The sequence below is a fragment of the Rhincodon typus genome, chromosome 10 (genome assembly GCF_021869965.1).
Source record: "Rhincodon typus isolate 14 chromosome 10, sRhiTyp1.1, whole genome shotgun sequence".
NCBI lineage: Eukaryota > Metazoa > Chordata > Chondrichthyes > Orectolobiformes > Rhincodontidae > Rhincodon > Rhincodon typus.
The window spans coordinates 7,294,500-7,319,015 of NC_063341.1; the positions used below are offsets into that span (position 1 = coordinate 7,294,500).

The 24,516-nt window shown below is 44.1% G+C and overlaps 1 protein-coding gene across 1 annotated transcript in view; it reads left to right on the forward strand.

The window, feature by feature from the left end:
• The window catches only part of LOC109930284 (pappalysin-2), a 340,597-nt gene that overhangs the window by 27,373 nt on the left and 288,708 nt on the right, over nt 1-24,516 (forward strand). The window contains exon 2 of the mRNA XM_048602074.1: nt 15,964-17,026. Coding sequence (XP_048458031.1) covers nt 15,964-17,026 — 1,063 coding nt within the window. The remainder of the gene's footprint in view (nt 1-15,963; nt 17,027-24,516) is intronic.

The following is a 24,516-nucleotide window of genomic DNA, read 5'->3' on the forward strand; positions in this document are numbered from 1 at the left end:
TGGATATGAATTAGATCAAGCAGGGGGGGTTGGGGGGGCAGTGGAATTAACATTTCCAAACTTCCAACTTTTCTCCCAGGGAACCTGATTCATTGGCTGGAATACAGTCAATATCTCTCTATATAAATAGCTACATAAATCAGCTGTTAGTGTAAAATAGGCACATTCCAGTTTCTCCTCAGATCTCCAAATATGCAAACCTTCTTCCTTCCACAGAAAAGCTTGTGAAGATTGTTACTTTTATTCCACCAAGTTCCCTGACAGATGACTTTGGGAGAGAATTTATTCTCGGATGCTTTGCCAGGAGCATAAAAAGGTTGATCACTGAAAGTTTTGACTTGCTTCCAGGCTAAATTGCTCAAAAACAAGCACGACATAACTTTGCCTGCACTTGTCCACCTGGACAGATGAGGATAATTATTTCTGCAGCCTGGGAACTTGTTGCGTCAGCGCATACACAAAAGAGAAGAAAATGCTTTTTTTTTAAACAGCCCTGATAAATTAAGGCCTCCTGAGTTTTCACCGTGTGATTGGATTCACTGAAGACAGGGCACCCCCCGCACCATTGCAACCGCACCCCCCTCCCTTCAACTACCACCACCACGACGGACATGAGTCACTGGCAGTCAGGTACCCCTTGCCCCCCAACAGCACTGGACATTTGCTCTGGTTCTGGGTGAAAATGGTGGGCTCGAATGAAAACGAATTCGATCCACTTGATCCGATGCAACGCAGGGTCTCTCCTGTGAGTTGACACATAAGCTTCCGGTGACCGTCGACGGAGAAGAACTGGATTCTGGTCCCACGTCCGTTGTCACCATGGTGGCAGCGGATGAGGCAGTTGGGTCGGCTGATGTGACGTTGTAGTGGTCAGTTGGTCAATGCCTGTCCCTCTGCCAGAGTCGGGACTGATTTCCAGGTCTGTTGGCCTCTCCTGGGGCTCTGTGAATTGTGTCCAGATAAACATGCCAATAAGGTACAGTTCCATCCCACTTGTTTGCAATGGTTGTGGAGGAGTAAGTGTCTGTGATAACACATTGCCTTTGATGAAGGCACATTTTGTGCTTGACTAAATTGACTGCGTTCCTCAACTCCTAAAGAGGATTCTTGAGGGTAGTGCAATTGGTGGTGTGTATATGGACAATCAAAAGGGACCGGGTGTTGGATTTGAAAGTGACTGCCATTTTCAATGTTGCCATGTGAATAGAGAATGAGCAGCAAGGCAGAAAGCAGAGTAGAAATATAAATTGCCATTTTTCAGATTGTTGGGGAGTTTACACTACTGCCTTGTAGGCAGCAGTATAAAGACGGCTGTTCTTTTCTTCTTTACTATCAATTAATGCTCTCGACTTGGGTGTAAGGGACACATTTCAGAGTTTGCAGATGACATCAATCCTTAAGACGTAGTAAAGCACTTGGGCACATCTCAGGAAGACATAAAGCAAGGTTATCAACGAGTTAGCCAAAATCTCCTTTGACATCACAAGAGGTAGAAAAGCCAGCGTGGGAAATCTTTAGGGCTAGGGTGTGTAACATTTAGATTAATTGAGGATGGAATTGGTTTGGGAGCAATGGGAAAATCAATGACAGTGACATTGGACCATTCAGTGATGCGTTGCAGAGTTGAGAAGGCTGTTCCCTACACGAAGATTAGTCATTCCAGTCAAGTGTTAGGACAATTCCTGGATCCCATAGGATTTGTGTTCCAGAAAAGGACCATTGCCTTTACAATGGGAAGAAATAAATGAGTACAATGAGAAATTAATTTGTGTCGATGTTCCTCAGCATCTATCTTATAATGCTCTGTGAGCTGGAATGGCATTGCAAAAGGCTGTCCACCTCTCTCTCCCTCTCTTTGGCGATATGGCGAAACTTGAAACCATACTCTCAGTCCTCAATGTGTTTGTCCTTGACTGTATCTTCGATAGGTTCATGTTACTCAGCAATGAGCATCTTTGCCTGGTTTAGTACATTACATCTCCTGTTGACCTCTAATTCTTTTTTTTGTTGTTGAACTCTACATCCCATTTGTGTAAAAGCTGGAAAAAGTGATTGATTGCTTCCTCCTCCAGCCCCTAGAACTGCCCGAGTCAGTGGGGAGGGAAATGTAGAGTTTGAATTGTTCTTCATGCAAGCAGAAATACCTGTCTCCCTTGACTACTTGGCATTGTAGATATAATAAATATGTAGTGATTAAAACTGGCAGTGAATCGAATTAGAATAGGGTATCTTGCTTAACTCTGGTTAATGTTGAGGTTGCATGCTACCTGTTGAAATTTATTGTTTTTCTGGTCATACGTGGAGTGCCAGAATTCTGATAAGATGCAAGTTTGTTACTTTCAGCGATTGTCTGCCTGGGTTCAAGTGCTTCAATATTCAGTGTTTGTTAAGGGGGGTGTTCCACCTTCCAGATGGTGCTGAAATCTCCTGGAGAATTACTCAGGGTTCATGGGTTCTGGATCCTTGGAAGCTCCAGAAACACATGCCCAGTCAGGCTTGGGCAACAAATGCCAGCCTAGCCAGTGATCCCTATGCATGAATAAACAGAAATTGTTGTGTTATAGACTTTGCTCGGGTTGTTCAGTCTCAGTCGACTAAGCAGTTGTTGGTTTGATGCCCAAGTCTTGCTGTGATCAGAGTTCATGTCAGTCCAGCTGCTGAAAGAAACAGCATGTAATCTATTGCAGTGTGTGATATACACTGTAACAGTTCTCTGTATGATTGTCCAAATCTGCCTCATGTTTACCTGGACGGCAGTTAGAAAAGACACTTAAGATCGCAGACCATGTGATGCGTGGGCAAAGGATTGGAGATAACAGACTGAAAGTCAGGTTGATGCCTGTTTTATTGTAATGCTGTTTGGGTAATGTGTCGATAGTGTGTGAGTGCTGCAACACGCTTCCTGGGTTTCTCCCCCTGCCCTTCAGTGAAATAGATTGTTGACACTTGCCTTAGTGATGGGGTGAGGCAGCAAAGAGAAAGCAGAGAATTGGAGCCTCATGTAGATGATGCCAGCACCTGTGGGCAATAGTAATATTAAGAGTTGGATCGGTTCCTCTTTTCAGGAGCAGAAGTGCAGGCTCAGCAATAGTCTGTTCTGTTACACCCTCCAGAGCTTTCAGTGGTTTAATTCTAAAGCATTGTGCAAAACGAAAAGCATTTAGCACTGAAGAGGCAGGCAGTCACTGGGAGTTGGAGTGTGTTGCTGGAAGTCTAGGTTGCATCTTCACCCCAGCGACCGCAGTGGTTCCAGAGGGTAGTCCATTTACCACCTCCAGAGGGCAACTGAGGCCAGGTAATCGAAGCAGCACATCCTGACAACACAAGGTAAATTACAAAGCTTGTATTTTAACCTCATACGTTACAAATCCTGTCCCTTGCTCTGCTTTCCCACCCCTCTTCTGGTTTAAGAGGCTATTGGAATGCAAATTCATAATGGTAAAATCAAACTTGAAAATTCTGAGTGAAATTGAGGCCAGACGATTGTAGGAGCGCAAATGTGGAAGCATTTAAAAGAAGAATTGTGAATGGAAGAAAAGGCTGTTCTCGGTTTTATTTTGAGGAGGCGGTGTTGAATCTGTACCTGATGTTCATTAGGGCAACCTCGACAGTTGGAACCTTCAATCACAGAAAGAATATTGAAGTTCTCTTGTAGATACAGCATTAATATAAAAGGGTTAGGCTTAAAAAAAAAAGAAAGATTGAAGATTCAGGCAAACGTGATGGGGTAGAGATTAAAGTGAAGTACTTTTTAATACAGAGGGTTATTGGTTAATGGGGTGCTTGACCTTGACCTCAGTGATAAAGTGTCAGTCACCCTATTGCGAATGTTACAAAGCGAGACTGTGCCAAGGGAGACTGAGAGACCTGAGCACATAATGTGAGCTGACACTGCAGTGCTGCACTGAGGGAGTGTTACACTTCAGTGCTAAAGTGGTGTCTTTGGAATGAGACTTTAAGCCAGAGTATTGTGTGTCACATCAGTTGGCCCCTTTTGAATGGGAGGTGGGAGGTTCTCCCTGGAGCTCTGACTAGTATTGTTCCGTCAACAGACATCACTAAAATACATCATCTGGACATTGTCATTTTTTCTGTTTCATGGGCGCTCGCTGTGAGCAAATTGTCACATTTCTATTACAATAGTTGACTACGCTTCAAAAGCTCTTCATGGCTGTATGCGCTTTGTAACACCTTTTGGGTTGTGCACTTACTTGATTTTGTTCCCCAATTTGCCAATGATGTAAAGTTATTTAGAGCACGAATGAATGGGAAGGAGATGAATTTATTTTCAGAGTGACTTGACCAAATTGCACAAGCATTTTGTTTTTTATAATGTTCCAAGAGATGTGGGTGTATTCAGCAAGGTCAGCCTTGAACTGAGTGGCTTGTTAAGCTATTACAGAGGGTTGTTCAGAACTAACCACATCGCTGTGGGCCTCGAGTTGTATGAAGACCAGATCAGGTATGGGTGGCAGATTTTCTTCCCGAAAAAGCATTAATGAACTAGAATCGTAGAACCCCCGACAGTGTGGAGGCAGTCCATTTAGCCCATGAGTCCACACCAGCCCTCCAAAAAACATTCCATCCAGACCCACACCATTCCCTCTCCTTGCAACCTTGTGTTTCCCATGGCTAACCCACCTGGCCTGCACACTCTTACACACCAAGGGCAATTTAGCAAGGCCAATCCACCTAACCTGCACATCCTTTGACTGTGGGAGGTACTAGGTGATAGCTATCACGGTTGCCACTGTGACAACCTTTATATTCTAGATTAATTAATTGAACTGAAATTCCTCCAGTTATTATGGTGAGATTTGAACTCCAGTCCTCAAAGTATTAGCCTGGATCTCTGGATAATTAACCCAGTGACATTAACAGTACCAGAATCTCCTTTAGGTTCGAGAGGCAGTAGCTTGATTTTTCTCTGAAATAGTGTGCAAGGAGTCTGAAAAAGTGAATAGGCACTTACCATGATACTTTTCAGGTAAATTGAAACTGTCTAATTTAAGATGAGCTCTAAGAAATGGACTAGACCAAACCAAAATTAGGGATGTGTTATTTGCCTTGTGAAGGGAGTGACATCAAGGGAGTGAAGATCAAGAATAGTTTTGATCTCGTGAGCTACAGAAAACAACGGAGAAATGAATAAAATACTAATTTTTAAATCTAAGTGGCAGACTCAAAGAAAATGAAGTGGGGGTGGGGTGTGGGATTTGTGTGTTGATATATTGCCAGTCCTAGAAAGCATCTATTGGGCCAGTAGAGAGGTTTTGCTGATGTTCAGATCTGAGCTGTCAGCTAAAGAATCGGCCACACAAGTCATCTAGAACTCTTCTGTGACTTCTTGAAGATGCAATTGAGTCACCTTGCTCACTGGCTGTCCAGTGGGCACTTCCAGATCTGAAAAGTCCGCAGTCTCTCTCCAATTATCCTGGAAGGGTAACGTAGCTGAAAACTTTCAGCAATAGGCAAAGCTATCCATTTTGCAATGCTGCAGCCATGGCAGCAACACATGTGGAATTTACCTTGAGTAGGATGGTGCCATTGAGCCAAAAAGACCTTCTGCCTACACCAGAATGCAAACAAGTGATGACGTTTAGCGCTTTTGCCTTCGTTGCTCAGACCTTTGAGTATAGGAGTTGGGATGTTATGTTGAGGAAGTACAACATGTTGGTGAGGCTGTTTCTGGAAAACTGTGTCCAGTTCTGGTCACCCTGCTGTAGGATGGATGTTATTAAGTTGGAGGGGGTTCAGAAAAGATTTAGCAGGATGTTGCTGGGAATGGAGGGTTTGAGTTATAAGGAGAAGCGGGCACTTTTTTCACTGAGGGGTGACCTTATAGAAGTTCACAAAAACAAGAGGGCCATTGGATAAGATAAATAGGAAAGGTCTTTTCCCAAGTGTGGGAGATTTAAAGTCAAGTGGGCACATTTTTAAGGTGAGGGGAGAAGGATTTTAAAAAGATATGAGGGGCAATTTTTTTACACAGAGAGTTGTTCATGTGTGGAATGAACGTCCAGATGAAGTAGTGGATGCGGGTACAGTTACAACATTTAAAAGACATTTGGATGAGTACATGAATAAGAAATGTTTGGAGGGATATGAGGCAAGCACAGGCAGGTGGGACTAGCTTAGTTGGGATTATGGTCGGCATGCAAAAAATTAGACAGAAGGGTCTGTTTCTATGCTGTATGACTTTATAACTCTATGTGGTTTATGAATTTCAGTGCCAGATATGTAGGATGTACATCTTAACATCAGATGGATTATAATAAATGGCACATTCCTTTTGCTGGTCGCAATAGTCAGAATACTGTCTGCACTCAACCGGTCTGTTCTTGCAAAACTTGGAACATAATGTCTAACGTTCAATGTGATTCTGTAATCAATCCTGACTAAACGATATACCAAAAACTAACGTAAGATTTTTGGACATTCAGTGTGGCCCACTGAGGCTTGCTTGAAGATATATATATTCATACACAGGAACCTGTCTTGGCATTGTGCCTTTTTGGAATTAAACAATAGTTCCCTAGCACATTCTCCATGGCAGCATCTCAATTAATTGGAGTCTCTTTTTATAGTGATATCAGAGATGCTTCAGAAACATAATGCTATTTTCATACCAGTCTTGAAGTTAATGCAACAGTGTTTAAGTGAAGTAAGGAAGTCATTTTTCTTGGAAAAGGAAAATGCGTTTTCTTTGGATTTTTGAGGAACAGTTGGTTTAGTGTGCATTTGAAAGGGAGCTATGGCACGTGTCGTGAATGGGAATTGCAGGGACATTAGGATTACGTAACCTACTTTCAGATAATATACGGAAAGGAATTCCTTCCTTTGGACAGAGATTTCTATGACCCAAAATACAGACAGAGTTCCAAATTCAATCAGATCCATCTTGTATTCCAGCATAAAATTGACTGGAAACCTTACAATAACCTTACACGGAGAACTCCAGCAAGCTTCACACCATATTCTAAGATGCAGCACACTCAATACTCTTTATGCGCCAATGCACTAAGTGCTGTCAGTTTCAATTAGTTCCATCTCCTGGTGTGAAACCCACTAGAACACCAAGTCGAGCTTCCCTTGTGATTTAACCCTTTCAATAATGGATATCAGTTGTCTTTCAGCAGTGCACTTCTAGACCTCACAAGAAGCCAGAGAGGAAGTGTAGCTAATCTTGCTTCCTCTTTTAATGTGAAAATGGGGCATTGATGCAGGCAACCTGAGAGGAGAGTCAGCTTGAAACGTAGAGAGTAATGCATTATTGTCACTGACCAGCACCTTTTGATTCACCGTTTTATTGATTACTGATGCAATTCACTCTGAATAGAGCCCGGTCTGACAAAAGTGAAAGGAGTTGAGAGACAGTAGACCACTCAGATATAGATTATTTATTTCTATTTTTAGAATGGTTGAATGTGCCAACCAATTCACTCCCCCCACTCTTCATTTAGTTGGGGAATTGACCTTTTTAACGTGTGTTTGATATGGAAGAGAAACCAAGGCAGACTGGCCCTTGTGGAAGTGTCTAACGCCATAGGTTCTAATCTCAGAATATTGGGCTGCCCATTTAAAACCAAGGTGAGGAGGAGTAAGGGTGACACGGTGGCTCAGAAGAAGGGTCCTGACCCGAAATGCCAGCTTTCCTGCCCCTCTGATGCTGCCTGGCCTGTGGTTCCTCCAGCTCCACACTGTGTTATTCATGACTTCAGCATCGGCAGTTCTTACTATCTCTGAGTGAGTTATAACCCCACGACAAAGCCTCTTCTAGGGATGCCCACCTTGAAGAAGTTATCCTCCTCCCTCCAGAAAGACCTCAGTGGATCTCTCTCCCACTGCAACCCTCTGGTAATCTCTTTGGCCCTGAAACTGCTCGACCACAAACTGAAGCAAACCAGGTACTACAGCCACTACTATTGCCTTTCTCAGTACCTGCCTACAGAACCGGAACATCCCAAATGGACTGCAATCTACATTCAGGCCATTCCAATTTGGCCCTGACTGCGACAACCGCTACATACAGAACATTCAGATCCTCCAAAAACATTTTTCTGTGCGGCTCCTCAAGCAATTTCTGAAGAAGGGTCCTGACCCGAAACTTTAGCTTTCCTGCTCCTCTGATGTTGCCTTTGTGTTATCTCTGACTCCAGCATTGGCAGTTCTTACTATCTCATGGTGGCTCAGTGGTTAGCACTGCTGCCTCACAGTGCCAGGGACATGGGTTTGATTCTACCCTTGGGTGACTGTCTGTATGGAGTTTGCACGTTCTCCCTGTGTGTGTGTGGGTTTTCCTTTGAGTGCTGTGGTTTCCTCCCACAGTCCAAAGATGTGCAGGTTAGCTGGATTAGCCATGGGAAATGCAGGGCCGTAGGGATAGGATAGGGGGCTGGGTCTGGTTGGGATGCTGTTTGGAGGGTCATTGTGGGTCTGATGGGCTGAATGGCCTGCTTCCACACTAGGCATTCTATGATTTTCTCCTGAGGGTAGTGACTCTGTAGAATTCTTTGCCGCAGATTGCCAAAGAGATTGGATCATGAAGAATATTCAAGGCTGAGATAGATTTTTAATCAGTAAAGGAATTGAGGGGACAGGAAAGTGGCGTTGAGGATTATCAGATCAGCTGTGATCTCATGAATGGCAGAGTGGACTCAATGGGCTGGATGGCCTATTTCTGCTCCTACATCATGTGGTCTTATGCAAGTTGGTCCTGCATCCATTTTATTTTATCTTGTCTTAATTTACACTCTCCTGAAGGTACTGACCCATCTTCTTCTTCTTGACATCTCACATATGTGTGGGCAGGTCTCCTTTTGGAACTCTTAATCTGTGAGCTTTGGGTTGTTCCAGCAAGAGGGACCTTGTAGATGAGGTCAATACTGCCCTTGCCTGATGTATACAACCAGACCCGTGTGTGGTCTGTATCCACCATTGCTCTCCATCCTGGAAGCCTCCCCACCAGTACGTTCCTGAACCCAGGTCAGGAGCAATATTGGGTGTTGTCCTGTGTGGGGTTGTATCTACGCCACACTGGAGCATCACAGCAGCCTATAGTCCCATCATGAAAGCCTGTGCCCTTGTACAGCCTTGCCACCTATCTCAATTTATTATTAACACTTGTTCCCAGCCAGAGTGACTGATCCTCCAGTGAACCTCATTCGTCCAGCAACATTCCACACTCCTAACCACACAGTGTCACTTTCGCAAAACAAAGAATCTGTACCATAAGGCTTCGCAAACGTGGCAGTCATGGGGATGACCAGGATTCAACACTCCAACTGTGCCTGCTCTTCAACATCGCTGTCTGAGTGATGAGGATACCCAATGCAGCAGTGAAGCTCCGTCGGTCCAACCATCACTAAATACCCGAGTGAACATGCTTTCCATTGTATACTGAAGGGGCAGCCATACTCAATGGGGGATATCCTGCCATCAGATACAGGTCACATTGCCACATAATGTATTGGATGAAGGAAATACAGGATACATTAATAGTGTACAGTAGAGCCCAGAGGTCTGGATGTAATAATCCAGTAAAAGTGAGTTCTTTGAGAATTGAAAACAGTTTGAGGATTTGAATTCTGTTTATTTTGAGGAAAAAAAAAATCTGGAAGGAATAAATCTGGCATCTGGACCATGAAACTGTCAGATTGCTGTGAAAGTCTCAACTAGTTCACCCAAGTTCCATTTTTACAATAGAAAACCCACTGCCTTTGCTTGTTCTGGGCTATAGGTGTCGTCACACTCTGGCACGAGTTGACTCTTGACTGCCCTGTCATGTGGCCTTAGAGGCCGTCCAATCGTATCAAGTCACTAATGTGCGCTAATAATCAAGAAGGCAGGTCAGTCCCTGGGCGTTGCTAACCTCCTGAGGGCGAAGGGTTCATTGCTAGGGCGCTGTTGATTGACTGACTGACTGACTGATGATTCTTGTAGTCTATGTGAGAACCACTGTCCGACGCACTGACTGTGCAGTGGGACTGCTGAGTGGATCAAGTTGCATTAGTCTTGTGACGGAAGGAGTACACGTAATTTGGTGAGGCTCTCGTCCCTGTAGGATGGTGCACTGCTCTTGCATGATAAGTATGCGACATTTAAAACACTGGCGAGTGCTGCAGGATCAGTTACTTGAAAGCCTGTTTGAGCTCATCTCAGGCAGGGCATGCAGGCCAATTGAAAACACATTTCCTGGCTTGGCTCCCACCCCTGGTATTGGGTTCGAGTGCGTTCCAGACGCTGATGAATTGAGGTCGATTGTAGTAAGTTCGCCCTGAAACTGTTTTGTAAACATGGGAGGCCTTACTTGGGAACGGTTTGTTATGTTTGGATAATTAACCACAGAGAACCAGATCTTGAATTGCTTACACTAAGGGCCTAGAACTGCCAGCCTTGACTGTACTTGCAGAGAGAAACCCGTTTAATGTATGCCCCGGGTGAGATTCACATACTGCGATCTTTTATGACTCACTTGGTTTTATTATATCAGTTAGTATTCCTGGGAAGCCTAGGCTCTCTTGCTTAAAGGGGAAACCCTGCCTGGTTAGCCAAGCTGAGGGAAATCTCCAATGTTTTTAATAGCTGTGCAACACCAATGAGGGGGCCAGTGCGGGGAAGCACTGGACGTGATGGGGGGGGTGGGGGATTGGAAAAGGCAAATGGGAGACCAAGATTGATCTGGAGTTGGCGATCAGGCAATGCCAGGGGAAGGATAACAGGACCATGGGCCTGACGCCAGGCAAAAGACCTGCGTGTTCTCCTTTGGGCTTTTCCAGCTGCAGCCACTTCACCCGGGGCTGAGTTGGAGACCACTATGTTGGGAGCCACTGGTGCCAGTATCTCCTGAGGCCAGGCTAAATGTAACATTGGAAGTAGTGAGACAAACTATGATTTCATCACTGAAACAAAAATCTGTGTTTCTAAGTCACCGTTCGCAACTTCCAGATGTTCAAAATAGCTTCACAGCGATGCAGTCCTTTTTCAGCAGTAGTCACTGGTGTCTTGTAGGGCATGTGACAGCCAACTTCAATAGAGAACAGGTCAAGCCTCAGAAAAGCCTCTTTTTGTTGCTGGGCTCCAGCCTGGAGAGTGCTTCCTTGTTTTTTGTTGGCACGTGATCATTTGCGTCTATCCAAGAGAGTAGGTGTTGGCGTCCGTTTGAGAGATTCTCTGAAGAATGGCACCTTGAACAGTGCAACGCTCTCTCAGTACTGCCGTCCAGAATCGGTCTAGATTCTGTGCTCAACTCTCTGAAGTGGTATGTGATCAAGTGCCCGTGGTCACAGTCCCAAAATGGCTGATACTTTGCAGTTGTCTGGATAGATCAAGCAAGCTACCTCCTCATCATAATTCACAGATGGTTACGTGCCATGGAAACAACTTTCGGTGTTTTCTCACACGCAGATGTAACTTCATAAAGATTGTAGGTGCTCATTGGGAATGGAACTATTGTGGTTTCAGCTGCAGAAGAACCTGATGGGATAATTCAGTCTTGCTTTAGTTCCTGCTTGGAGAGCTGCACTAAATTGGTGTTAAAAATCAGAGCTACACAGTCTGATCTTCAACCTGTCCCTTGAACACTGATTGCCAACGCAGGCAAATGGGACTAGTCTAGTTTGGGAAACTTGGCCGGCATGGATAAGATGGACTGAAGGGTCTGTTTCTGTGCTGTATGACTCTATAAGTGTCAAATTGTTATAGGTGTTTGGGCTGCTTTTCCTTCAGGGTGTGTAACAACCCAGGTTCTCACAAACATCAAGTTCAAAATTGCTGGAAGAGGTGAACGAGTCCTGAGGTCGCTCTGTAGACAGAAGGTGGGAGCTGTCCCTGCCCCTCAACCCAGAGAAATGGGGCTCATCAAGTTTCATTTCATGCTTTTGTCTTAATTGTTTAGGACTGGACTTTGGCCAAATTAGGATTGTAGAGACTTTCAAATTGGAGGCGACAAAACTCTTCAGGAGATCAATCCAGAAAATGCAGTTACGATGTACAGTGAAGTGTTCCTGTAACTGAATACAGACTGGGGAATTTCATTGGCAATTGGAAAGTGCAATGAACGTCATGCCCCACTTTAATAGTGGATGCAACCTGAACTTCATTATCTGATTCGGTCTGACTGCTTTTCAGCATTGCTTGTCATCTTCTTTATGACCCATAATGCAGGCAGTCTTGGTGTTGGTGAATTCCACAGTGGAATGCAAAAACTGGGGATTAGGACTAATTCATTCAGCTCAATTCAATAAAATCCCAGTGAATCTGTTCGTGGCCTGAACGTCAGTCTCAGTCCTGGCCGCCACATTCCTTGACTGCCTTACTGGACAAAGATCCAGCTGTGAATATTTTCAATGACCAGCCTCTGTTGCTTCCCTGGGGAAGAGAATGACGAATGTTGATGACACTCTGACAGAATAGATTACTCCTTAGTCCCGATCTTCAGTGGATGACCCCTAAAAGGATATTGACTTTCTGGGTCCTGGGTTCAGCCCAGCATGAATGGTGAGATAGAGAAGAGGGCCACATAAGGTGAATAAAGAACATGACAATGTGCACTATTATGCACATTTGGCAGTTTAAGCTCGGATCACCATCTGCTTATGATAAAACACAGAAAGCTGTTTCCATGGCATGTAACCGTCTGTGAATTATGATGAGGAGGTAGCTCGCTTGATCTATCCAGGCAACTCCAAGGTATCAGGCAGCAGCAGGAGGAGCTGGGATGTTATCTGTGGTTACCATGGGGTTTTGTTTTCTAACCTTTGCTGTCAGTTTAATGGATTACTGAGCGCCTGTCAGACCTCTGAGGTTATTCAGGCTACATGCTGTGGATCACGCTCTCTACATGAGAGTTGAGCTCTCTAGATTCCTCCCTGTTCCTTAGATTTCAAGTACAGGAATCATCAGTGTGAGCCTCATGTTATCCCTCAATGTCTTATTGGCAGTCATAGAAAAGGGGCCGTTCGGCCCATTGAGTCTGCACTGAACCTCAGTATCCAAACTAGATCTAGCCCCAACCCTAGCTTAAAATCCACCTAACCTGCACATTATAGACGATTTAGCATAGCCAACCCACCTAACCTGCACATCATTGGACTATAGGAGGAAACCGGAGCACCCAGAGGAGACCCACGCAGACACGGGGAGAATGTGCAAACTCCACACAGATAGTCGCCTGAGGCTGGAATTGAACCCAGGTCTCCGGCACTATGAGGCTTCCGTGCTAACCACTGAGCCAGTGTGCTGCCCTCAAACTAATTACACCATAATCATACAGAGAACATTTAATTTAAAGCAATAATGCTCACTCCCCTTCCATCACTAATTTGCTTCTGCATCATAGAACATAGAACATTACAGCGCAGTACAGGCCCTTCGGCCCTGGATGTTGCGACGACCTGTGAAACCAATCTGAAGCCCATCATAGTAACTGTTTGTCCTTCCCTGTGACTTCATAAATAATTTCTTGATAAATGAGTTTATTCTGAATTTCTGGGCCAGGTAGGATTTGTACCTGGGTCTTCTGGTTTAGGGGCAGGGACACTACTCTGTGCTATGAGACCGCTTTTCAAGTGCTCACATTTGAACGTGCCACTGCCAATCCTAAAATGATATGGATCATAAAGAGAGCAGCAAGTCTGTGAACAACCTACTGAATTCAGGCTATTAGATAGGCATATGGATGACAGTATAAGATAGGGGTGGAGGTTAGATAGACCTTAGGATTAGGGTAAAATTTCGGCACAACTTCGTGGGCCGAAGGGCCTGTACTGTGCTGTACTGTTCTATGTTCTGTCTCACTCCCTTACCCTTTATTTACAGCCCTGCAAATTTTTCCTCTTCAAGTATTCATCTGTTTCTCTTTTTAAAAAGTTACTATTGTGTCTACATCCAACACTCGTTCAGTCAGAGCACTCTACATCATAACATCTTGCTGAGTGTAAGAATGTTTCCCTCACAGCGCCCCAGGTTCAATTGCCAATTCTGTGAAATCTGGGTTCTGTGGTTACTGACCTTGCTACCAGTGAAAACAGTTTCTCTTTACTCTCTCAAAACCAATTTCCAACACCTCCGCAAAATCTCAATTGCTCAAAGATAAACAGCACTGGTTTCTCTGGTCTCCACACGTAACTGAAGTCAAATGCAGTCTTCCCATGAGGTGCACAGAGGTGAAATACCTTGTAACAAAAATAAGTTTGAGATAACATGAATGAGTCCGTATGTCTCAGATTTACAATGCACCTTTTCAAATGGTGCAGTACATCAGGTTGCATTTGTCATCACGAACAATAATTCTGTTGTTGAAAAGGTTCCACAAACAGCAGGGAATAATTCCTCAACATTGAGCTTTCACTGAAGGTTACTCAAAACACAACAGTACCCTTCCCACACTTCAGTGTTAATCATTATATCTCTGTGTCTATGTATACCTTACACTTCATATATAAAGACATGCTAGAATAGGATTTAAATCCACTATCTTCTGATTTAAAGAGCTGAGCCAAATTGATTCATTGTCTTGAGCAGCATCATTGCACAGATACCTGGGGGAATTTGATGGAGTAGTTCACATTCAGACTCCGTCCTTTTCAATCTTGTTCAAAGAAGAGACTCAATCGACCCAAATTAGATTTTAATTTTCTGCATTTAATCTAATGCTCCCTCATCTTCTCACATTCTTCAGTCTCTCTTCTCTGCAGACATTATATCTTGAATTCCTCCTCATTTTCTGTTTCAATGGGTTTCCCAGTTTTTAATTCATTGCATAGCCTCTCTCATAGATAAATGCAAGGGCCTAGCCCCATTTTCTTCATTACCCACTATCATTACGTTTCCTTTAACGCCTGTCCCTTAACCTTCAAACCTATCACCACAGGAAGCAATTTGGATCAAAGTTCTTCATTAAATTCAAGGCTTCACTTGTGTCACCTCAGGCACTTTTCCAAAAATGAACTTCCTTATTTCCACTTCAATTCCAGAAATCATTTTGGTGCTGTCGTCTGTGCTTTCCTAGGAGCATTACTAGCCTTCCAAAGTTTAGATGACAAGAATGACAACTGTATTTGGTCTGGGCAACGTCAGTGGAGAAGTTGCTGTTACACGAGGTTTTCAAAAGCTTCCTTAAAGGCAAAATCTTTGCTCAGCTTTTGAAGACTCCCTTTAAAGGTCTACTTCTTTGGTGTTTTGGAAAGGCCTGTAATGATAGAGCTCAAATGAATTCGATAGTTGTCACTAGAGCATACCTGTTCCCTGGAGCTTTTCCAGCCTTTCATTGCATGTTGCAAATTGCTAACACCAATTGCAACTTGAATTTAGAAAGGTCAAAGGAACTATTGTCCTTTTGTGAATCTAGGCTAAAAGTTTCTCAATTCCAGCGTTACATTCCTGTGTTGTTGGCTGTGTCTTAGTCGTAGAACCCTGGCTTCTGAGTTAGCAGGTTTTAGGTTCATGTCACTTCAGAAACATGGTCACAAAATCCCAGCTGGTGCTGCCATGGAGTACCGAGAGAGTGCTGCACTGCCGTAGGTGCTGCCATTTCAAACTGAGGTACCGGCCATCTCAGCTGCACAAAGGAGAGCATCTTCCATAATGTTTATCCCTCATTCACAGTCAGTAAAGCACAGATTTGCTTTGGGAACATGCTGTGGTGCAAAATGAGTTGTCACGTTTTGTCCATTGTAGACCTAGAAGGGCTTTCTCGCTGTAAGACACTTTGAGAAATGTTCGGGGAAATGCATGTGTACAGGTAGCTTGCCCTTTTACTCTGTGACTTATTGGTCATGTGGACTCTGGATCAGGGCAGAATTCATTTAAAGCCAGTGCATGGAGCACTCACGTTGCAAAAGGTGCTATGTAAATGCAAGTTCTTCTGTGGGAGAGGATTGGACAGTCGGCCACACATTCTGCTGTCTTTGCTAATCCAGCCTGCTGTATCTCTGTCTAAGAGAGTTTTGTCTTTTCTTGCAGGACTTTTTGATAACTGCTCTTATTCACTCAGTGAGAAGGGCTGGATGGTCGGCATTGAGTCAGTGGAACATTCTGGAAGGAGGAATCCCCGTTTCTTCTTCTCGCTCCGGACAGATCGAGCGAGGAACGCCACTGTGGTTTTCGCCCACCAGCGTTACCATGCCAACGGCTGGACCCGTGTGGCTGTGTCCTACGATGGCCAGTGGATGATGCTGTACGTCAACGGAGCCAGGGTTGGCATCTCCAGTGGCCAGCTGGGAGATCTGCACAGTTCTTTCATGAGCTCCTGCCGGACATTGCTGATAGGTGGGGATAGCTCCCAGGATGGGCATAGTTTCCGTGGTTACCTGGCTAGCTTTGCCTTGTGGAAGACTGCAAAGTCTCAAGAAGAGCTGGTGCAGAGTTATCGTCAAGGTATTCCCGCGGGAGATCCCACCTTGATCTTGGAGGCAGATTTCTCTAAAATGGAAGACCAGTGGATACCGGATAAGGACAATCACTACCCCAGCTGGGAGCTGATGCTCCTTCCACAGCCTAAACTGGTGTCTCCTCTGAACCCTCCGGCTTGTGGCCTGACGGTGTGCGACAACATTGACGTCATTGGCAACTACAACAGTTACTGGCCGCTCCGGGATAAGAAGGTTATCCGCTACCGAGTGGTCAATGTTCATGATGACCAGCGGCGCAATCCCACGGTCTCCAGGGAGCAGATTGAGCTCCAGCACCAGGCCTTGAACAGGGCCTTCGGCAGGTACAACATCACGTGGGAGCTCAGCGTCACCGAGGTCCTCAACACCACCCTTCGGAACCGAGTCATCCTGGTCAACTGTGAGAAGAGCAAGATTGGCAACGATCACTGTGACCCTGAGTGCGACCACCCCTTGACAGGGTACGATGGAGGGGACTGCCGATTCCTGGGGAGGTGCTACGTTTGGAAAAGGAGAGATGGGTTCTGCAACATGGAGTGTAACAATATCCTGGATGACTTTGACGATGGCGACTGCTGCGACCCCACAATTACGGATGTGAGGAAAACTTGTTTCGACCCAGACTCTCCAGAAAGGTAGGAATTTGTTTTTTGTTTTATATTCAATCATGGGATGTGGGCTTCTCTGGCTGTTCTTGAGGATGTGGTAGAGAGCTGTATCCTTGAACTGCTGTAGGAAACACCATGCACTACAATTAGGAAGGGTGTTCCTAATGACTGTGCTGTTTAATTGGGGAAGTGTTTTTGCGGTAACACTGTACATGCCACAGTTGTCAGTGTTAGCAGTTGCAAGATATTTTGCAATGAGCATTTCCAAATGAAGTCCAAATTGTTCTAAACATAGGAGGGCTGAAACTTGTTGTCCCTTTCAGAGAAACACCAACGTGAAACTTGAATTTCTCACACCATCTACTCTTGTGGCCTCCCATATCGAGAAGAAGCTCTTATGCAGCATCAGAGAAGAAGTGAGCTCCGGTCAATTGGCCAGTGCTGGATTTGAACTTGCTTCTTGAAAGGACAGTGTCCTAATAATCTCAAGCTGTCTTGAGACTCATCAATATCATTAGCTATGGAAGGACAGAGCTGCCCTTTCTCTAACGTGTTGAGCTGTGAAGTGTTCAGACAGCTGACACTTTTGATTCGGACGGAGCCTCAGTGTGATTAACTATCTAGTAAATCTTCTCAATGGAGTTTGCCTACACTGCGTTGTTTTATGTTTTGGTATAATCAGAGTTGAGAATCAACCAAGGATTTATTTTTTTAGCTTCCAAAGTGTTATTTTTATTAGCTTTAAAACAGATGCTTAGAACGTTAGTTAAGAGCAGGAAATGAAGAGCTCAGAATGATCAAAATATTCTAACTGTGCAGTCAGGAGGTTAATATTACAGAGACATAGACTCTGTCTGAATAGTGCCATGTTTGTCCCCAAATAGTGCAACATGCCCTTCTCCCCACCTCCCCAGATGGCGTGCTCTCTCTGTCTCACTCTCTCTTTCTCCTTCTCTCATTCTCTCTCACTTTCTCATTTTTTTTCTCTCCCTCAATCTCTCTCATTTTCTTTCTCTTGCTGTCTCTCATTCTCTCTCTCTCATTTTCTCTCATTCTCTCTTTCTCATTCTCCCTCTTTTCATTCTCTCATTCATTCTCTCTCACGCTCTCACATTCTTTCCCTCCGTCTCTCTTCCCTTCTTTCCTTCTTTCTTTCTGTCTCTCATTTTCTCTCTTGATGACTCCTCCTGGACTGTCTGGTGGACTATCACAGTTGATCTTGTAGGTCACTGTATTTACCTGTCTCAAGGACCATCCATGGGCTATCTTGAGGACTGTATCCAGACTCTGCCGTGTCTGCCCCCTCAGGCCATTGCCCTGCAGCACCACAGTGAAGAAGTGCAGGAGAATTTATGCCAGGATCCAGACTGACAGATGCCCCTGAGCCCCATCTGGGAAACCGATTATCTCCTCCTTTGCCCATTGCTGTTTGTGAGAGCTTGCTGTGCACAGATTGGCAGTGCAGTGTGAGGCCTGGTATTTGTGTTGTGTTCTGGTGTGGAGCTTGAACCCAGAACATGCTAACTCTGAGGTGATGCTGCTACCTCCTGTGTTACAGCTAGCAACTATTCCAACCTGTTGATACACAACCGTTTTAACATGGGCAGCACCTTGTATCATCACTTTATCATCAGTGATTGTTGCAAACCAACTAAAACAATTAAAATGGTTTTTGCAAGAAACTGCCATGTATCCTTGAGTGAAACCTCCAATACTGCCACTAGAAAAATGTTAAAGCAGAATTGCTAAGTTATGTACGTTATAATTTCATACTTGAATTTATCTGTCACAATTATTTTTGTTTTTGTCGGTATTTTAATTGTTGGGACTTGTTTTCCATTTCACTGGCGTTCCTTTCTGTAATTTGATGGGAATGGTTGGAGGTGTTTCCCCTATCCTCTCTTTTCCCCTTCTATAGATGACGGATGGCTGCAGAGATCAGCTGCTGGGGGCTGCCTGTTGAGTGTCAGTGGCCAAGCAGAGTATCAGGATAGTGGGAGGATGACCAATGGAGACTCAGGCCTTCCTTGTGGGCCTTAACCCTTTCTGCAGTCTCCACATGGAAAGGCCAATAAAAACCTATCATTCCAGGTCTTGTCCAGCTTCTTAATCCTTCCCCACAACCCCTACCCCACCCCACCCCACCTTTACCTATTCGTCGTGGGGAATATTTACACCTTTCCCTGGTGGGGCTTTCAGATGTAGTCAAGGCCCTGAGAGAGAGTTTGTGGTACAGGCTCAGCTGACATTGGAAGGACATTTTGTTCAGTTGAGGAGCTTGGAATTGGGAAGGGTCTGCTCCTGGCCTTCATTCCAGGGCAAATGGTTAATTTGTAATGAGACCACTCTCCACCCCCGCCACCCAGCACTATCCCCTCCTCTCCTGACCATTGGGCAAGGTGGATTTGAATCGGTTCCAAGGAATTGAGTTTTTTAACAATGTCACCCCTTATTATCAGTGGTTGTTGAAAAATGTCAACACGTTGAGAAATGTTAATTGACTGATTCTGAACTCGATGTGCCTTGTGATTCGGGCTGTATTAAATGGTTTTCCTTTGAAGATGAATGATTTGAGGGTGGTTCAAGCCCATTTTTGTGACAGAGGAGGCAGCAAACTCAGCTCTTGAGACGGGCACAATCACATTGCGATTTTAACTTTGGTTGACATTGAAACATGTGGGTTTGAGTCTTGTTGCCAGCTCAGAACTCAACGCTGCACTAATAAAGTAAAAAAAAAGAACTGCAGATGCCTGAAATCTGGAAGTAGAAATTGCTGGAAAAGCTCAGCAGGTCGGGCAGAATCCGTGGACAGAAATCAGAGTTAACGTTTCGGGTCCAGTCACTCTGAAGTTCTGAAGAAGTCACTGGACCCGAAACATTAACTCTGCTTTCATTCCACAGATGCTGCCAGATCTGCTGAGATTTTCCAGCAATTTTTATTTCTGTTTCACTAACAAAATGTTGCATTATTTGGAGTTCCCATTTTTCTGGCACCTGTTTTAGTGACTTAGGTTGTGCTTTAATGGTACTATATGAGGGAGGATCCCCTGCTTTCATGACCTGCATTCCTCTGTTAACTCACAACAAGTGATAACTTCATCATTATACTCATTGCATCTTGATATATGACATGGCTGTGGTTATAACTTGTCATAATAACTCACCGTTATGTTCAAATATTTCTGAGCTGTACTGAGTAAAATAACCTCTCGACACAGATATTGCTTTTTTTTTGAACAACTGTCCAATTGAGAGTCGGTGAAGAATCAATGATAAATATTGGCCATTTTAAAACTACATGCCTTCTGCTTGATGATATAATAATACTCCCAGCTATGCAAAGAAATACAAATAAAATGCAGAGAACTTTTGAAGGCATTGTGTCAATTTAACCAGATTTAAAATGCAAGAGAAAACAGGTGATTTGCTTAATGTAGAATCCTGGAGCAGAACCATTTGTGCTTATACCCATTTGTGCTTATACATGAAACACGGTAGTCAGTTTGTGCAGGGCAAGTTCCCACATTCAGTAATATAGAAATGATTCACTAATCTGTCTCTGAAATATTAATTAAAGGGTAGATATTGGCCACCAGGAAGCTCCTCCTTCACTCACCTTCCAAATAGAAACAGTGGATCTTTGAAGCAAAGGGAGGATGGGGCTTCAGTTCAAAGTCTTTTCCAAACAGAAGCATCTGCAACACCGTGACACGGTGACATGGCTGCACTGCTGAAAGCCTCGCTATCTAGATCGCTGCGCCTGCCAAAAAATAATTGGAGCATTCTTGGCATTTTGCACAGTTCTGAAGGCAGGGTCCCAGCTGATTTTATTTACTGACTTTTCATTGAAGTCACTGGAGCTGGCCATGGTGCTGATTAAGTGATCAAGCAGACGGACCGCATTCTTGCTCAGAAACGCTGCGGTCCTTGCACCCGAAGCCCTCTGGCAGTGAACAAGACAGTCAAAGCAAAGTGTGTGGTCAGTTCCGACAAATGAACAGGAGCTTTTGTTTGTTAAGGCCATCTTTTTGTCTGAGCTATTAAGAAACAGGAAGCAATAAACATTTTACCAGCAATCCAGAATTGTTTCAAATTGGGCTCAATGAAAGGAAAGATCCTTTTGATTGCCTTCAGGTCTTCTACGCTATTTTCAAGAAAAGAGAGAACTTGAATGATATTGTGACTTTATCATATCAGAATGTCCCATGGGTTTAACAACCAATTAGTTTCTTTTGAATTCTCACCTTGTAATGTAGGAAACCCCACAGTTACACAGCAATGGCCCACAAACAGCAAAATGATAAGTTGCTAGGTCGTCTGTTTAAACAGTGTTGGTTGAAGGATAACTATTGATCAATGCAGCAGGGAGAACCACCCTGCTCTTCATGAGAGGTCTCACATCTCCCCAGGAAGGTGACAGCTGCGATCCTTCAGTGTAGGAGTACTCCCTTAGATTTTGTGCCTCTCTCTGTAGCAGGAACTGTATCTGTGACCTACGGACGCAGGGGTGAAGGGTGTGACCACCTGAGCTGATCAAAATAGTAAATTTGAGATCAGGCTGACTGAACTGATTTCCCTGTCAGCTTTCCCCAGTTGCCTGGCTCAGGGACAATTTGTTTGTTACAAGTTAAAAATAAGCACAGATTTTAAGGTTGGACCAGATTTTAAGGTTGCCGCTAGGTTGAACCTACACTGGTTTGCCAACTTAACAGTGTAGTGCCAAATCATTTCTTTATCCCCATCATCACGTTGTTAATCTTTTTGCACGCAAAGTTTAATCAGTATCACATCCACTGGTGGTTGGACTAATGACTACGTGAAGTGCTGTGTAGATCAGGCATCATCAGTAGAGAGATTAAAAGAAATAATGTTTCAGACTGGTGACCTTTCACCATTGACCTGCGAGATCAGTGCTCAGTAACATTATCTCTGTTTATCTCTTCCCTCATGACAGCCTGGCCAGTTCAGCGTTTCCACTAGTTTGTGTTGCTGTTTCAGCTTTTGAACATCTGCAGTCTTTTGCATTGGTTTTGCTTTTTGGGGGCGAGTTTGTTTTGCTGTTGTCATATTTAATCACACCTAGGAGCTGTAGGAAGTGGAAAGCCCAGGTCTTTTGTTTTATCAAAGCTCCTGAAAATATGATCCAAACCCCCACATATTTCCTCCCTTTCCTTTCCTGGAGAACTATGGGGTTGTGCCCCATTTGGCTAGGGTCTCCCAAAGATATGTAAGCTTTGACATTTTATGGGACTGTCCCCATCTTCCTCTATAATTCCAGGAGACTGGTGGAACATCAATGGTGGAAGGTGGCTTAAAGTGGCCACTTTCATTCTTTCTCTGCTGAAAGACCAAGAGGACTTTAAGGCTAAATTAGTTGATGAGATGAATTCTCGATATGTTGCATTTCTGCTGAAATCCTTCCTGGAAAGCAACACAGTAGTCCGATTACATAAATGGGTCTATTCTTATTCTCCTTGTACAGTACACCCTTACCAAGCTCTCATGCCGCACCAAATTCTTATCATTTTTGAGTCATAGAGTCATGCAGCACAGAAACAGACTCTTCGGTCCAACCCGTTCAGTTCTCTTCCTTCCCCCCGCCCCCCCAGCTAATGTCGGCTCCTGAATGGAATAGGATTCTGTGCACATCTATTATCCTTAGTACTGGACCTGAGATTGCGTTTACAAATTGGTCCACCAGGGGAGCCATCCTACAATTAGTTGCTTTAGAAGAATAGATGAGTTGGGGCAAAACATTGAAGGAAACACAAGCAATTCCCTGTATCTTTTGTGGCTGAGACATACTAACACTAAAACTAAGGAGCAGTAATTCAGCAGAGTCAAGAAACCAAAGACAGAAACCATTTCAATATTGAACTAGTATGGTCCAGCTTGTGTGGAGAATCAACATCAACATAGAATTCCAGAGCTTACCTCCATGACACAAGATTTACGTGGGATACAGATGCACATCTTTTTTGCTTATTCTTTCATGGGATGCAGGAATTTCTGGCAAAACTGGCATTCATTGCCTATCCCTAATTGCCTGTGATTGGAGAGACTGCTTCAGCCACTTCAGAGGGCAGTTAAGAATCAATCAGGTTGCTGTAAATCTGGAGTCACACATAGACTAAATCAGATAAGGGCTTCCCTAAAGGATATGGAGCTGATAGTTTGATGGTCACCGTTTCTGAGATTATCTCTGGGGGGCTGCCATGGTGAGATTTGTGAGCATTAACCTTGGGATTAACAGCCCAGTGATCTTACCACAGCATCACCATGTCCCACATTTATCATTCAAAGAATCCAAGGAGAAGTTTGTCTCCACAGTATCGCAGACTGATAGGGCTATTAAAATGCCACCAGTGGAGAATACGTTCAAATTCTGCACTTTCAAAGTGACCTTTAAATTTACTTATGGCCTCACTGCTCCCTATCTGTATAACGTTCCACATCTATACAATCTCTGATTCTGACCCCTAGGGATGCCCATATTTCTTCACTCCATTTGTGGCCATGCCTTGAGTTACTTGCATCTTGTGCTCTGGTATTCCCTCCCTAAATCTCTCCTTCTCACTGTCACCTCTTGGATTCTCTTGAAAATCTACGTCTAAGCTTTTGGCCATCCACGTTAATATCTTCCTGGGTATGCTGCTGTCAAACGATTTTTATTTGATAACGTTCCTGTTGAAATGCCTTGCGAGGCTTTGCTAAGTTAAAGGTGATATGTAAATGCAAGTTGTTTTTGTTCTCCGTCGAAAATTATGTCTTGTGCCAGCGTTGGTTTCTACAGAAGCTGGTCATCCTCTAGTCCTTCATGTGTCAGCCTAGACATTGAGCATTGGAGCTAAAGTGATCACGTTGGGATTTTAAGTCAAACTGACCTTGTGCTGATTCTGATATGACCTGTAGTGATCAGAGGATGCTCAGTTTTCAGTTATCGGAAGGAAGAAGCCTGCGTTTCTTTTCTGCTCTCCATTCCCGAAATCTCTGAGACACAACTGTTGTGGTTTTGGGGATGGTGTCAAGCTTCTTGAGTATTATTGGAGCTGTCCCCTTCTAGCCAAGTGAGGAATGTTCCATCACACTCCTGACTTCTGCCTTGTAGACGGTGGACAGGTTTTGGGGAGTCAGGAGGTGAGTTCCTCGCTACAGTATTTCTAGCCTCTGACCTGCTCTTGTAATCACAGTATTTACTTGGCTGGTCTATTTCAGCTTCTAGTCAATGATAATCTCTAGGATGTTGATAGTGGAGGATTCAGTGATGGTAATGCCATTAAATGTCATGGGCAATAGTTAGACTCATTCGTTTATTGGCGTTGGTCATTCTTTGCCACTTGTGTAACACGGGTAGCTGCCCAAGCTTCGATATTTTCCAGATCTTGTTGCATTTGAACATGGACTGCTTCAGTATACGAGGAGTCAAGAATGGTGCTGAACATTATGCAATCATCAGCAAACATCCCACTTCTGACCTTATGAAGGAGGGAAGGTCATTGCTGAAGCAGCTGAAGTTG